The sequence below is a fragment of the Procambarus clarkii genome, chromosome 40, assembly GCF_040958095.1.
Source record: "Procambarus clarkii isolate CNS0578487 chromosome 40, FALCON_Pclarkii_2.0, whole genome shotgun sequence".
Classification (NCBI taxonomy): domain Eukaryota; kingdom Metazoa; phylum Arthropoda; class Malacostraca; order Decapoda; family Cambaridae; genus Procambarus; species Procambarus clarkii.
The window spans coordinates 660,024-676,399 of record NC_091189.1 but is presented as its reverse complement, the minus strand read 5'-3'; the positions used below and the strand labels follow the sequence as shown (position 1 = coordinate 676,399).

At 44.9% G+C, this 16,376-nt stretch overlaps 2 protein-coding genes across 2 annotated transcripts; one reads left to right on the top strand and one right to left on the bottom strand.

The window, feature by feature from the left end:
* Nucleotides 1-2,135: 2,135 nt before the first annotated feature.
* On the top strand, nt 2,136-2,492 carry LOC138372958 (apical membrane antigen 1-like protein). The gene has a single exon (XM_069338910.1). It carries the CDS (start codon nt 2,136-2,138, stop codon nt 2,490-2,492), a length of 357 nt encoding a protein of 118 aa, XP_069195011.1.
* Nucleotides 2,493-5,844: 3,352 nt separating this feature from the next.
* Nucleotides 5,845-6,744, bottom strand: LOC123758053 (uncharacterized). Its single transcript, XM_045742239.2, has one exon. The coding sequence runs from the start codon at nt 6,742-6,744 to the stop codon at nt 5,845-5,847; it is 900 nt and encodes a 299-aa protein (XP_045598195.2).
* Between the last annotated feature and the right edge of the window lie 9,632 nt (nt 6,745-16,376).

Below are 16,376 nucleotides of genomic sequence, written 5' to 3'. Positions count from 1 at the left end.
TCTGTCATATCTACACTTGAAACTGTGTATGGAGTCAGCCTCCACCACATCACTTCCTAATGCATTCCATTTGTCAACCACTCTGACACTAAAAAAGTTCTTTCTAATATCTCTGTGGCTCATTTGGGCACTCAGTTTCCACCTGTGTCCCCTTGTGCGTGTTCCCCTTGTGTTAAATAGACTGTCTTTATCTACCCTATCAATCCCCTTCAGAATCTTGAATGTGGTGATCATGTCCCCCCTAACTCTTCTGTCTTCCAGCGAAGTGAGGTTTAATTCCCGTAGTCTCTCCTCGTAGCTCATACCTCTCAGCTCGGGTACTAGTCTGGTGGCAAACCTTAGAACCTTTTCCAGTTTAGTCTTATCCTTGACTAGATATGGACTCCATGCTGGGGCTGCATACTCCAGGATTGGCCTGACATATGTGGTATACAAAGTTCTGAATGATTCTTTACACAAGTTTCTGAATGCCGTTCGTATGTTGGCCAGCATGGCATATGCCGCTGATGTTATCCGCTTGATATGTGCTGCAGGAGACAGGTCTGGCGTGATATCAACCCCCAAGTCTTTTTCCTTCTCTGACTCCTGAAGAATTTCCTCTCCCAGATGATACCTTGTATCTGGCCTCCTGCTCCCTACACCTATCTTCATTGCATTACATTTGGTTGGGTTAAACTCTAACAACCATTTGTTCGACCATTCCTTCAGCTTGTCTAGGTCTTCTTGAAGCCTCAAACAGTCCTCTTCTGTTTTAATCCTTCTCATAATTTTAGCATCGTCCGCAAACATTGAGAGAAATGAATCGATACCCTCCGGGAGATCATTTACATATATCAGAAACAAGATAGGACCGAGTACAGAGCCCTGTGGGACTCCACTGGTGACTTCACGCCAATCGGAGGTCTCACCCCTCACCGTAACTCTCTGCTTCCTATTGCTTAGATACTCCCTTATCCACTGGAGCACCTTACCAGCTACACCTGCCTGTCTCTCCAGCTTATGTACCAGCCTCTTATGCGGTACTGTGTCAAAGGCTTTCCGACAATCCAAGAAAATGCAGTCCGCCCAGCCCTCTCTTTCTTGCTTAATCTGTGTCACCTGATCGTAGAATTCTATCAAGCCTGTAAGGCAAGATTTACCCTCCCTGAATCCATGTTGGCGATTTGTCACGAAGTCCCTTCTCTCCAGATGAGTTACCAGGTTTTTTCTCACGATCTTCTCCATCACCTTGCATGGTATACAAGTCAAGGACACTGGCCTGTAGTTCAGTGCCTCTTGTCTGTCGCCCTTTTTGTATATTGGGACCACATTCGCCGTCTTCCATATTTCTGGTAGGTCTCCCGTCTCTAGTGACTTACTATACACTATGGAGAGTGGCAGGCAAAGTGCCTCTGCACACTCTTTCAGTACCCATGGTGAGATCCCATCTGGACCAACAGCCTTTCTAACATCCAGATCCAGCAGGTGTCTCTTGACCTCCTCTCTCGTAATTTCGAACTCCTCCAAGGCCGCCTGGTTTACCTCCCTTTCTCCTAGCACAGTGACCTCACCCTGTTCTATTGTGAAGACCTCCTGGAACCTCTTGTTAAGTTCCTCACACACCTCTCTGTCATTCTCTGTATACCTGTCCTCGCCTGTTCTAAGTTTCAATACAGGTTGATCACGTAACATGATCAACCTGTGTGTCGTCGACACTATGACAGCCGGCCATATGTGTCTCATGCGACATAAACTTATGGCCCGGATGCTCTGGGTGTTGGATCTTCGATCGAGGCTATTTTCACCCGTCATATATTGTAATAATCTTTATTAAGTCCCCCCAATTTCTTCCTCAGGACAATAACACAATCAACATTATCTTTTTTGTCAGTCATTCAGCTCCATATGCAAGATTACTCTATGGTCTATACACTTTCCTGTTTCTTGTTGACCTCCAGGGGTTCCTGGTGTACTTTGTTGACCTTCTGAGGGGGTAATGGTACACCTTACTGACCTTCTGGACCTTCTGGGAAACTCCGGAGTCTCCCTCCCACAGTAATGTTGGCCGGATACCTGCCGGAGGACCCGATGCGTCTTGTGGTTCTCGTAGGCCAACACGGTCATGTTACGTGATCAACCTGTTATTTGTGAATTCGATGTCTGTTGACCTGCCTGTTGACCCGCCTGTTGACCTGCCTGTTGACCCGCCTGTTGACCTGCCTGTTGACCCGCCTGTTGACCTGCCTGTTGACCTGCCTGTTGACCTGCCTGTTGACCTGCCTGTTGACCTTCCTGTTGACCTGCCTGTTGGCCTTCCTGTTGACCTGCCTGTTGACCCGCCTGTTGACCTACCTGTTGACCTGCCTGTTGACCTGCCTGTTGACCCGCCTGTTGACCTGCCTGTTGACCCGCCTGTTGACCTGCCTGTTGACCTGCCTGTTGACCTGCCTGTTGACCTTCCTGTTGTCCAGGGTGTTGCCACAACACTGCACCATCACACACAACAAGAATAACAACTCAGACGTGCGCCAAAATGGACAATTCTGGAACAGTTTTCCGGACCACTGACGGGGCTTCTCTCGGAGTACAGAGCACTGGCATGGAACCCTCGCTTCATTAGAGATATTCGCTGCGGGACAGTTAAGTCCCAGAATTAAGAGGATTGAGGTATAGGTGATAAAATAGCTGACCCTCATGTTGCTTGAATTATGATTCAAAACGAGACATGACTCCAACGTACAAAATACTTAGTGGGATCGACGAAATTGAAAAACAAACTGTTATACGAGAGATATTTAGATGCTCGTATGACGCATCTGGATGTAATTAAATACTAACTAAATATGAAGAAACTGATTGCGAGTGTTAGTAGTTTAAAATTGACTCATTTACAGTTTCAAAATGACGAAAGTTTACCATTAGAGGAGGCAGAAAGGAGGAACCCAGGAGATATCTCGCAGTAAGGGGGGGGACCCAGGAGATAAAGCTCAACTTAAACACACACTAAAAGGGATTTTACTAACTGGAGAAGCATCCCGCCTCGCGGTTACCTGCAGACTAGTTTAGCAGACTTGGCGAGCCTGGCCTCGGGCCGGGCTTGGGGGAGTAGAAGAACTCCCAGAACCCCATCAAGCAGGTATATGTGGGCCTGCGGGCCGCTCTAAGCAACAGCCTGGTGGACCAAACTCTCACAAGTCAAGCCTGGCCTCGGGCCGGGCTTGGGAGAGTAGAAGAACTCCCAGAACCCCATCAAGCAGGTATCAAGCAGACCTCACCATACTGTGTGACTCGCAGGAACAAAGGTTATAGTGTCTGGTCAAGTGTCACACACAGTGGGACACTGGGTCACGTGTCGTATACACGAGTGTGTGTGTGTCACCGGGTCAAGCCCGGGCGGATGTGTGTCACAGTTCACGTGGGTTGGTCACACGCGGGCGTCGTTTACTGTACTAAAACTACGCCCATGGCGCGACCTTCAGGGTGCAGCTGCCTGCATTCACCCACCGGCGCCGCCCAAACACGCCCTTGTATCCGGATGTGTTCCCCCTCCCCCCTCAAACACACACACACACACCCTCCCCCCTCAAACACACACACACACACACCCTTCCCCCTCAAACACACACACACACACACACACCCTCCCCCCTCAAACACACACACACACACCCTCCCCCCTCAAACACACACACACACCCTCCCCCCTCAAACACACACACACCCCGTCTCCCCCCCCTCCCCCACGCCGGTTCCACCCCCCCAAAACGTTCATTGTTCATAATATGTTGAATATTAACGTTACTCAGCCATCAATGAGTCCTGTTCATCCACCACCAGTTAGAAGGCCTGCCGGGCAAGATGGTATTTATGTTTAGAATATATCACCTCATGTCCTGAGGTTGATATCATATTGTATCTGTATTTTAATGCATTATTTTGGTCAATCCAGTCGGCGATAGATAGAGGTCTGACCGTTGAATCATATCAACGGTCATATCCGTTGAAGGCGGATATGGTCAAGAGGTCATATCCTCTTATATCCAAGAGGTCATATCAACGGTCAAGAGGTCATATACGTTGAAGACGCTCTCAAAGTCACGTGACCGACTATATCCAATAGGTGGGAGACAATATGACGTCATGCGTTTGACACCATAGAGGGCATATTTGACCTCTGGCACCCTGCAGAGGTCAAATGCCCGTTTGAAGCCGTGTAAGTTAGACTGATTCTTATACTAATGTACAGCGGCATTCTCTGTTGTGTCTAATAGTCAGTGTTGCCAGATATGTTTAGCCCCCTCCCCTCCTCCCCCCCCTTTTATCTACCTCAGTTATCTACCCCCTACGCTTCCCACCCACCCCCATAGTTGTCTCCCCCAACCCTCCCTCCCTCCCTCCTCTCCAGCCTGCCTAAGTACCCATAACTGAATCATGCATTTCTACGACTTCAGAATGTTTTCACGCTAATAGCTCCTCGCGCAGCTTGTTTGAAACCCTCTCAGTGTTTACCTTGTCAGTGTGTGTGTGTGTGTGTGTGTGTGTGTGTGTGTGTGTGTGTGTGTGTGTGTGTGTGTGTGTGTGTGTGTGTGTGTGTGTGTGTGTACTCACCTAATTGTACTCACCTAATTGTGCTTGCGGGGGTTGAGCTTTGGCTCTTTGGTCCCGCCTCTCAACTGTCAATCAACTGGTGTACAGATTCCTGAGCCTACTGGGCTCTATCATATCTACATTTGAAACTGTGTATGGAGTCAGCCTCCACCACATCACTTCCTAGTGCATTCCATTTATTAACTACTCTGACACTGAAAAAATTCTTTCTAACGTCTCTGTGGCTCATCTGGGTACTAAGTTTCCACCTGTGTCCCCTTGTTCGTGTCCCACCCGTGCTGAAGAGTTTGTCTTTGTCCACCCTGTCAATTCCCCTGAGAATTTTGTAGGTGGTTATCATGTCTCCCCTTACTCTTCTGTTTTCCAGGGATGTGAGGTTCAGCTCCTTTAGCCTTTCCTCGTATCTCAATCCTCTCAGTTCCGGGACGAGCCTGGTGGCATACCGCTGAATCTTCTCTAACTTTGTCTTGTGTTTAACTAGGTATGGACTCCAGGCTGGAGCTGCATACTCCAGGATTGGTCTTACATAAGTGGTATACAGGGTTCTGAAAGATTCCTTACACAAGTTTCTGAAGGCAGTTCTTATGTTGGCCAGTCTAGCATATGCCGCTGATGATATTCTTTTGATGTGGGCCTCTGGGGACAGGTTCGGTGTGATATCAACCCCCAGATCCTTCTCTCTATTTGATTCTTGCAGGATTTCCCCTCCCAGATGATACCTTGTGTTCAGCCTCCTGCTCCCTTCGCCTAATTTCATCACCTTACACTTTCCAGAGTTGAACTTCAGCAGCCATTTTCTAGACCATTCCTCCAGTTTATCCAGGTCATCCTGTAGTACCAGGGGTAGTGGCAGGGTATTACTGTGTGTGTGTGTGTGTGTGTGTGTGTGTGTGTGTGTGTGTGTGTGTGTGTGTGTGTGTGTGTGTGTGTGTGTGTGTATTATTCAGCTAGTTCTGCTTGCGGGGGGTTGAGCTCTGCTCTTTCGGCCCTCCTCTCAACTGTTTCTATTATTTTTTTCCACACACACACACACACACACACACACACACCAGGAAGATGTCCGTGACAGCTGACAGGTACCTATTTACTGCTAGGTAAAAGGAGCATAGGGTGAAAGAAGCTCTGCCCATCGTTTCTCGCTGGCGCCCGGAATCGAACCCGGGACCACAGGATCACCGTGACCAGCGTGCTGTCCGCTCGGCCGACCGGCACCCGATAACACACACACAGATAACTGTGTGCTGCTGCTGTGTGTGTTCATTGGTAGGTTAGGCGGTTATAGTTAATGACCTGAATAATGCAGGAAGCTCCCGATATTTTAGGCAATTTGGGTCGATGTTGACGGCCGTCTGTAGGGGGAGGGGTCGATGTTGACAGCCTTCTGTAGGGGGAGGGGTCGATGTTGACGGCCTTCTGTAGGGGGAGGGGTCGATGTTGACGGCCTTCTGTAGGGGGAGGGGTCGATGTTGACGGCCGTCTGTACGGGGAGGGGTCGATGTTGACGGCCTTCTGTACGGGGAGGGGTCGATGTTGACGGCCTTCTGTAGGGGGAGGGGTCGATGTTGACGGCCTTCTGTACGGGGAGGGGTCGATGTTGACGGCCTTCTGTAGGGGGAGTGGTCGATGTTGACGGCCTTCTGTAGGGGGAGGGGTCGATGTTGACGGCCTTCTGTAGGGGGAGGGATCGATGTTGACGGCCTTCTGTAGGGGGAGGGGTCGATGTTGACGGCCTTCTGTAGGGGGAGGGGTCGATGTTGACGGCCTTCTGTACGGGGAGGGGTCGATGTTGACGGCCTTCTGTAGGGGGAGGGGTCGATGTTGACAGCCTTCTGTAGGGGGAGTGGTCGATGTTGACGGCCGTCTGTACGGGGAGGGGTCGATGTTGACGGCCTTCTGTAGGGGGGAGGGGTCGATGTTGACGGCCGTCTGTAGGGGGAGGGGTCGATGTTGACGGCCTTCTGTAGGGGGAGGCGTCGATGTTGACGGCCTTCTGTAGGGAGGGAAGGTCGATGTTGTCGAAGGTCCAGCTAGTTGATCGACGCGGTGCTTGCTCTCCGTCTCTGTGGCTCCCGTGGCGTGCTGGCCGTGTACACTCCGCCTCGCCCTGGCTACCACAACACGCACCAAGGCATCAACTGGGTGACGATACCAAGGCATCAACTGGGTGACGATACCAAGGCATCAACTGGGTGACGATACCAAGGCATCAAGTGGGTGACGATACCAAGGCATCAACTGGGTGACGATACCAAGGCATCAACTGGGTGACGATACCAAGGCATCAAGTGGGTGACGATACCAAGGCATCAACTGGGTGACGATACCAAGGCATCAACTGGGTGACGATGGTGTCACTGGTTGTGGGAGGTCGCCGACAGACGTGTTGACAAAAAAAAAAAAGGTAAGGTAGGCGTTGTTGCGGTGCATGTGATGGTGGAGCGAAGGGCTTCAGAAAAAGGCCTTTTGAGGTAGAGTGGTGTGTGAGCCTTGTGTTTTGCAGCAAGGTTCTTCTGACTAGTTTGACCTTCAGTGGCAGGAATATCTCCAAGGAATATTTAGGGCAGGAATATCTCCAAACCTGCGATGTGTTTGGCTGTGTGCACTATATATATATATATATATATATATATATATATATATATATATATATATATATATATATATATATATATATATATATATATATATATATATATATATATATATATACCCTCAGACCCTCATATATATATATATATATATTTTATTAAATATGACCGAAAAAGTAAGATTAATAATTCTAACACGAATTTTCTCAATCTTTCGTACATTATGCTTCACTGTTGGAGGTAAATCAAAAATCACTTCTCCAAAATTCATTTTTATTTCTAGTCTGACGCGACACGGGCGCGTTTCGTAAAACTTATTACATTTTCAAAGACTTCACAAATACACAACTGATTAGAACTTGCGTTTCCCTGATTTTATATCTACATTTGAGTGAGGTGGGAAGGGTGATGTGGCATTACATTTGAGTGAGGTGGGAAGGATGATGTGGCATTAGAGAATATTAATAGGGTATTAAAAGTATCAACACAAGACAGAACACGAGACAATGGATATTGAATAGAAGTGTTTGTAGAAAGCCTATTGGTCCATATTTCTTGATGCTTCTATATTGGAGCGGAGTCTTGAGGTGGGTAGAATATAGTTGTGCAATAATTGGCTGTTGATTGCTGGTGTTGACTTCTTGATGTGTAGTGCCTCGCAAACGTCAAGCCGCCTGCTATCGCTGTATCTATCGATGATTTCTGTGTTGTTTACTAGGATTTCTCTGGCGATGGTTTGGTTATGGGAAGAGATTATATGTTCCTTAATGGAGCCCTGTTGTTTATGCATCGTTAAACGCCTAGAAAGAGATGTTGTTGTCTTGCCTATATACTGGGTTTTTTGGAGCTTACAGTCCCCAAGTGGGCATTTGAAGGCATAGACGACGTTAGTCTCTTTTAAAGCGTTCTGTTTCGTGTCTGGAGAGTTTCTCATGAGTAGGCTGGCCGTTTTTCTGGTTTTATAGTAAATCGTCAGTTGTATCCTCTGATTTTTGTCTGTAGGGATAACGTTTCTATTAACAATATCTTTCAGGACCCTTTCCTCTGTTTTATGAGCTGTGGAAAAGAAGTTCCTGTAAAATAGTCTAATAGGGGGTATAGGTGTTGTGTTAGTTGTCTCTTCGGAGGTTGCATGGCTTTTCACTTTCCTTCTTATGATGTCTTCGATGAAACCATTGGAGAATCCGTTATTGACTAGAACCTGCCTTACCCTACAGAGTTCTTCGTCGACTTGCTTCCATTCTGAGCTGTGGCTGAGAGCACGGTCGACGTATGCGTTAACAACACTCCTCTTGTACCTGTCAGGGCAGTCGCTGTTGGCATTTAGGCACATTCCTATGTTTGTTTCCTTTGTGTAGACTGCAGTGTGGAAACCTCCGCCCTTTTCCATGACTGTTACATCTAGAAAAGGCAGCTTCCCATCCTTTTCCGTCTCGTAAGTGAAACGCAGCACGGAACTCTGCTCAAATGCCTCCTTCAGCTCCTGCAGATGTCTGACATCAGGTACCTGTGTAAAAATGTCGTCAACATACCTGCAGTATATGGCCGGTTTCAAGTTCATGTCGACTAAGACTTTTTGCTCGATGGTACCCATGTAGAAGTTTGCAAACAGGACACCTAGGGGAGAACCCATAGCGACCCCATCTACTTGCTTATACATATGCCCATCCGGGCTCAAGAAGGGTGCCTCTTTAGTACAAGCTTGGAGTAGTTTCCTCAGAATACTTTCTGGCATGTCAAGAGGAGTACAGGCTGGATCACGATACACTCTGTCGGCTATCATTCCGATTGTCTCGTCCACAGGTACGTTGGTAAACAGCGATTCTACGTCCAACGAGGCTCTTATCCCTGTGGCCCGTGCGCCCCGCAGTAAGTCCACAAATTCCTTTGGAGACTTCAGGCTGAAGGCGCAAGGAACATAAGGAGTCAGCAGGCCGTTGAGTCGCTTTGCCAATCTGTACGTGGGTGTGGGTATCTGGCTAATGATTGGCCGAAGTGGGTTTCCAGGCTTGTGCGTCTTGACATTTCCATACGCATATCCAGGTTTATATTCCCCAATGATCTTTGGCAGGTGGAGTCCGGATTTCTTGGCGTTCACAGTTTCGATCAGTTTGTTGACCTTTGCTTTTAATTCGGCTGTAGTGTCCTTCGTTACCCTTTGGAACTTAGTTTGGTCAGAGAGTATGATGTTCATTTTCGCCAGATATTCGTCTTTTTTAAGAATGACATATATTGGCGACTTGTCACCTCTCCTGACAACTATCTCCTTGTTCTCACGAAGGCTTTTAGCTGCCGCTCTAAGCTCGGGGGACAGTATGGTGCTTCTGTAGTTGCCTCGATTCTTTCCTCCTTCTGCAATAAGTTCTGCTTGTAAGGTATCTTTGGTAGTGACCTTCTTTTGTGTCTCGAGGTCGAATATGTCGTCCAACAGAATTTCCAACTCCACTTTCCGGGCCATTTCACTCGGTCTGGACATAACATGACAGTTTATGCCCAGATTTAGGAGAGTGACTTGGTCCTCAGTGAGGTTAATTCCTGCAAGGTTCAGGAAGCCATCTCTTGGTCGTGGAATTGCCATAATGTCCTCCATATAAAGAAGGAAAGTGAAAAGCCATGCAACCTCCGAAGAGACAACTAACACAACACCTATACCCCCTATTAGACTATTTTACAGGAACTTCTTTTCCACAGCTCATAAAACAGAGGAAAGGGTCCTGAAAGATATTGTTAATAGAAACGTTATCCCTACAGACAAAAATCAGAGGATACAACTGACGATTTACTATAAAACCAGAAAAACGGCCAGCCTACTCATGAGAAACTCTCCAGACACGAAACAGAACGCTTTAAAAGAGACTAACGTCGTCTATGCCTTCAAATGCCCACTTGGGGACTGTAAGCTCCAAAAAACCCAGTATATAGGCAAGACAACAACATCTCTTTCTAGGCGTTTAACGATGCATAAACAACAGGGCTCCATTAAGGAACATATAATCTCTTCCCATAACCAAACCATCGCCAGAGAAATCCTAGTAAACAACACAGAAATCATCGATAGATACAGCGATAGCAGGCGGCTTGACGTTTGCGAGGCACTACACATCAAGAAGTCAACACCAGCAATCAACAGCCAATTATTGCACAACTATATTCTACCCACCTCAAGACTCCGCTCCAATATAGAAGCATCAAGAAATATGGACCAATAGGCTTTCTACAAACACTTCTATTCAATATCCATTGTTTCGTGTTCTGTCTTGTGTTGATACTTTTAATACCCTATTAATATTCTCTAATGCCACATCATCCTTCCCACCTCACTCAAATGTAATGCCACATCACCCTTCCCACCTCACTCAAATGTAGATATAAAATCAGGGAAACGCAAGTTCTAATCAGTTGTGTATTTGTGAAGTCTTTGAAAATGTAATAAGTTTTACGAAACGCGCCCGTGTCGCGTCAGACTAGAAATAAAAATGAATTTTGGAGAAGTGATTTTTGATTTACCTCCAACAGTGAAGCATAATGTACGAAAGATTGAGAAAATTCGTGTTAGAATTATTAATCTTACTTTTTCGGTCATATTTAATAAAATATGTCTACAGGAAAGACTGCTACCAAAATATACTAATGTTAAAGTGCACGACCCAGCAGCAAGGAATCAAGCCTTCACGATAAAATATCGCCAGGATCTGATTCGTGATCAGATATACAAGGCAGAGAATGAAATCAAAGACAAAAAAACGCAACTACTTCATGCTACAAACGAGTGGAGAAATAGCAACATCGACCATAGTATCCGTACCCGCATTGAACAACACCTCGACATCCTCACAGACCAACATCACCTCAGCACTGAAACAAGGATTATCAAGAAACTAACAACATTATATGGAGGACCTATGGCAATTCCACGACCAAGAGATGGCTTCCTGAACCTTGCAGGAATTAACCTCACTGAGGACCAAGTCACTCTCCTAAATCTGGGCATAAACTGTCATGTTATGTCCAGACCGAGTGAAATGGCCCGGAAAGTGGAGTTGGAAATTCTGTTGGACGACATATTCGACCTCGAGACACAAAAGAAGGTCACTACCAAAGATACCTTACAAGCAGAACTTATTGCAGAAGGAGGAAAGAATCGAGGCAACTACAGAAGCACCATACTGTCCCCCGAGCTTAGAGCGGCAGCTAAAAGCCTTCGTGAGAACAAGGAGATAGTTGTCAGGAGAGGTGACAAGTCGCCAATATATGTCATTCTTAAAAAAGACGAATATCTGGCGAAAATGAACATCATACTCTCTGACCAAACTAAGTTCCAAAGGGTAACGAAGGACACTACAGCCGAATTAAAAGCAAAGGTCAACAAACTGATCGAAACTGTGAACGCCAAGAAATCCGGACTCCACCTGCCAAAGATCATTGGGGAATATAAACCTGGATATGCGTATGGAAATGTCAAGACGCACAAGCCTGGAAACCCACTTCGGCCAATCATTAGCCAGATACCCACACCCACGTACAGATTGGCAAAGCGACTCAACGGCCTGCTGACTCCTTATGTTCCTTGCGCCTTCAGCCTGAAGTCTCCAAAGGAATTTGTGGACTTACTGCGGGGCGCACGGGCCACAGGGATAAGAGCCTCGTTGGACGTAGAATCGCTGTTTACCAACGTACCTGTGGACGAGACAATCGGAATGATAGCCGACAGAGTGTATCGTGATCCAGCCTGTACTCCTCTTGACATGCCAGAAAGTATTCTGAGGAAACTACTCCAAGCTTGTACTAAAGAGGCACCCTTCTTGAGCCCGGATGGGCATATGTATAAGCAAGTAGATGGGGTCGCTATGGGTTCTCCCCTAGGTGTCCTGTTTGCAAACTTCTACATGGGTACCATCGAGCAAAAAGTCTTAGTCGACATGAACTTGAAACCGGCCATATACTGCAGGTATGTTGACGACATTTTTACACAGGTACCTGATGTCAGACATCTGCAGGAGCTGAAGGAGGCATTTGAGCAGAGTTCCGTGCTGCGTTTCACTTACGAGACGGAAAAGGATGGGAAGCTGCCTTTTCTAGATGTAACAGTCATGGAAAAGGGCGGAGGTTTCCACACTGCAGTCTACACAAAGGAAACAAACATAGGAATGTGCCTAAATGCCAACAGCGACTGCCCTGACAGGTACAAGAGGAGTGTTGTTAACGCATACGTCGACCGTGCTCTCAGCCACAGCTCAGAATGGAAGCAAGTCGACGAAGAACTCTGTAGGGTAAGGCAGGTTCTAGTCAATAACGGATTCTCCAATGGTTTCATCGAAGACATCATAAGAAGGAAAGTGAAAAGCCATGCAACCTCCGAAGAGACAACTAACACAACACCTATACCCCCTATTAGACTATTTTACAGGAACTTCTTTTCCACAGCTCATAAAACAGAGGAAAGGGTCCTGAAAGATATTGTTAATAGAAACGTTATCCCTACAGACAAAAATCAGAGGATACAACTGACGATTTACTATAAAACCAGAAAAACGGCCAGCCTACTCATGAGAAACTCTCCAGACACGAAACAGAACGCTTTAAAAGAGACTAACGTCGTCTATGCCTTCAAATGCCCACTTGGGGACTGTAAGCTCCAAAAAACCCAGTATATAGGCAAGACAACAACATCTCTTTCTAGGCGTTTAACGATGCATAAACAACAGGGCTCCATTAAGGAACATATAATCTCTTCCCATAACCAAACCATCGCCAGAGAAATCCTAGTAAACAACACAGAAATCATCGATAGATACAGCGATAGCAGGCGGCTTGACGTTTGCGAGGCACTACACATCAAGAAGTCAACACCAGCAATCAACAGCCAATTATTGCACAACTATATTCTACCCACCTCAAGTGTCGGAAAATCCGACATCATTTAATATATCAGACAGATAAGAGCTGTGTTACCAACAAGTTACCCATAGAAAACGTAACTTGTAGTGGAATTACCGTCTAAAGAAAACGGGATATCATCACCACATACTATTATAATTCACCACCTATTATGGTGGGAATTATTCTTAAATACATTAGTCTTTGGACTTTACCATCATAAAAACATCTTATATAAATTAACTTAATTATCAATATTAAAGTAGAGTAAATGTGACCCTTCTATCACGTTCTGAAATCTGGACAATGTAAGCCAGGCGTCAGAGTGGAGGAAGGAGGGCAGCCATTGTTGTTTATTGAGACCAGAGGCTCACACGGGAGCAAATTCGGCTCCTGTTAAATTTACTTGGACGTAGTGTTATGGAACCCAAAGGTGTACCATTGTCAACACGCTGTCTACAAATTCAAGTTAAGTGTCTATCCGAAACCCATTATCTATCATTAGTGGCCATTAATGTCATTGGGTAGGGTTATCCGGTTAGATCACATGGAAGCCTCAAACTAAAGGTAATTAAGCCAGGTCTTCATGTTCCATGTACTGTTTTCTCTGATATACTTGTCATATATAGGTATCTGGCTTCACAGCTAGCGCACTTTTGACAGGTTAAGACGAGGATGCAAGATTATGTGCACCAGTTACTGGGTGATAGAAGCTACCTCAAAGAGGATAATTTGGTGTCTACACTCTAGTTATACCTGGTGGACTAACCTGCTGTACTATAAGAGAAGGAACCTCATCAATGTATGTAGCTATTACTGTAATTTGATTGGCTGCATATGTGTAATATAAACCCCCCCTAATGTGTAGAGGATCGATTTGTGAGATTAAGAGATTATTGCAGAAATACAGTCCACTTATCATTATACAAATTGCTATCGAAGTATATAAATTAACGTAAATATAAATTCATATAAATTAAATAAATATAAATCTCACAGGTCGGTAACCACATTATTTGGTCATCTTCGAACCGGATGACGGATTATTTGATCCTTTGAACCCACATTTGGTCATCTTAGTACCGGATGAACCAGTTATCCAGTGGATTCATTAAATATACTAGTGCAGTGTTATTTAAACAAAGCCAGCCAGTCATAGACAGCGGCGATGCCTCGTGGGAGCTCAGGAGCCTCCCTCAGCCGAGTTCAGCCTTAGTCAGCGGTTTCATGCACACCCACAGATTTGGTGGCGTGTTATTCTGTGAAATGACAGCGCTAATATAGAATCCAGCCAAATTAGTGACTGTGTCTTCGCGAGATTGTTCACGGATTTCGTGGTGTTACATTTCGCGAGAGATTATCTACGAATTTTGTGGAGTTTATTTCGCGAGGTCACTAATAATATTTAATACTTCTAGATAATATTAGAAGTTTCATAGAGGCTAATTAAGAGGCTATTATCAATAATTGTGTATATTATTTCTCCAAATAGAGAATTATTTAATATATATTGCACTAGTGTTCACAGTATAATATTTACTAATTGCCAACCCACAACAGGGTAGGATAAAACCATTGACTAGTTGAACTATTATCGTTCATCCTAGTCCCATTATTACCATAGTCAGTTGTACTATATTGAACAACCTAACACCATTAATGAATGGTGCAAACCCTATTTTGGGTGTAATTTTTATCAACTCGAATTGAGTTGTATATATAATAAATTACTTATGATCATTACACCTTTGAGTGATTAATTAGTGTCTCTACCATCCTAGGGTGATATAGAAGAGCTAACCTAAAGGTACTTCCAGTGACACTGGTTTATCACTCAAATCATTAGTGTGTATGATTGTATATATATAATGTGTATTAATTTTAAGTGCTAACCTCTAGTAGAGGTAGGATTATTGCCTAGTGAGTGCAGAATTTACCCTAGGCTACCATTAGTACTTGCTCACAATTTATGAGCCAGTGGTGCCCAATTAACAAGTCACCATGACTAATCCACAGAAAGCAAAGCGTGCTTTAATATCAAGCAAACGCCAACTAACAAGAGATCTCAACCAATATGAACAGTTGTTATATGAGCCTGTAATTAATTATCGTCGGTTGAAAATACCACTGTTGCAGATTCAAACCCAATTGCATATATTGAAAGCAAATAGGAAATCTTACCAAAATCAGGTCCACGACGACGACGACATAGTAGTTGAAGATGTGGAACCATTCCTGTCTGACCTAGCACAATATGAAGAAGAAACTCAAGCCAGGTTGGAACATTTACACAGGATAATTGAATCAGAACAAATAGCAAGTACATCAAATAAAGTAGATAATGTTATGGATGATCTGGATCTTTTTGAGAATAAATGTAAAGCCAGATTAGATCCTTTAATCAACAAGGATAAAGCTTCACCCAGTAAAGCTTCACCCACTACAGCTTCACCCAATAATATACCACCAGAAATTAAGCAGTTTTCAGACAATTTATCCACAGTCTCTGTGGTTTCTGAAAACCCAATACCTGAAGCTACTAAGTTAACATGCCTCCAAACTAGAGGTGAAGCTGAACCAGTAGTAGAAAATGTAAATGAAAATAGCGACAGCACTAATTTCCCAGTCCAGCCTCCTAGGAATAATGCTGGCAATGAGAAAACTGTCATACATCTAGTACTACAATTGCTGGATTTACCTCAACCTGATCAGACTGCTGACTCATTACAATCCTTCAGCATGGAGTTTGAGTCACTACTAAGAACATTCAGACTTAAGGTTGATATAACTACTAGTGAATGGATGACCAAAGTAGTCCTTCAACGAAAATTGTCCAGCGATATACTAGATGAATTATATGCACATCAACATAACACCATCCTGACAGTACAGGACATCACTGAAGGTTTACATTCCATCATAAACAAACGACGAGCAAATGAGGAAGTTAAAGCCTCTTGCAAGCCTTCAGAAATAGAAAATAATAGTCAATTAAAGGGTAAAACAACCACCCCAAATAAACATCAACCAATTACTCAAACATCAAGTTGCAGAAAATCTGACAATGCAGCAGCAACCTCCAAGCCTACTGTTACTAGTTCACCCAAACCGGTAACTTCCAAACGTGCAGTAGGCTGGGGGACTTGTATGTTCTGCAAAAAGAAACATTCAACATACTGTTGTGCTAATTATCCAACCAGAGACACTCGTATGGAGCGACTCCAGGAATTAGGGAGATGTGCAAGGTGTCTCAAATCACACAACATAGACTATTGTGATACCCAATTCAACACCTGCAACAGGTGTAGAAGAGGTAGGCACCAT

Excerpts from the sequence above, each read along its gene's own strand:
- LOC138372958 (XM_069338910.1), top strand. The coding sequence starts at position 2,136 with ATGTCTGTTGACCTGCCTGTTGACCCGCCTGTTGACCTGCCTGTTGAC.
- LOC123758053 (XM_045742239.2), bottom strand. The coding sequence starts at position 6,744 with ATGCCTTGGTATCGTCACCCAGTTGATGCCTTGGTGCGTGTTGTGGTA.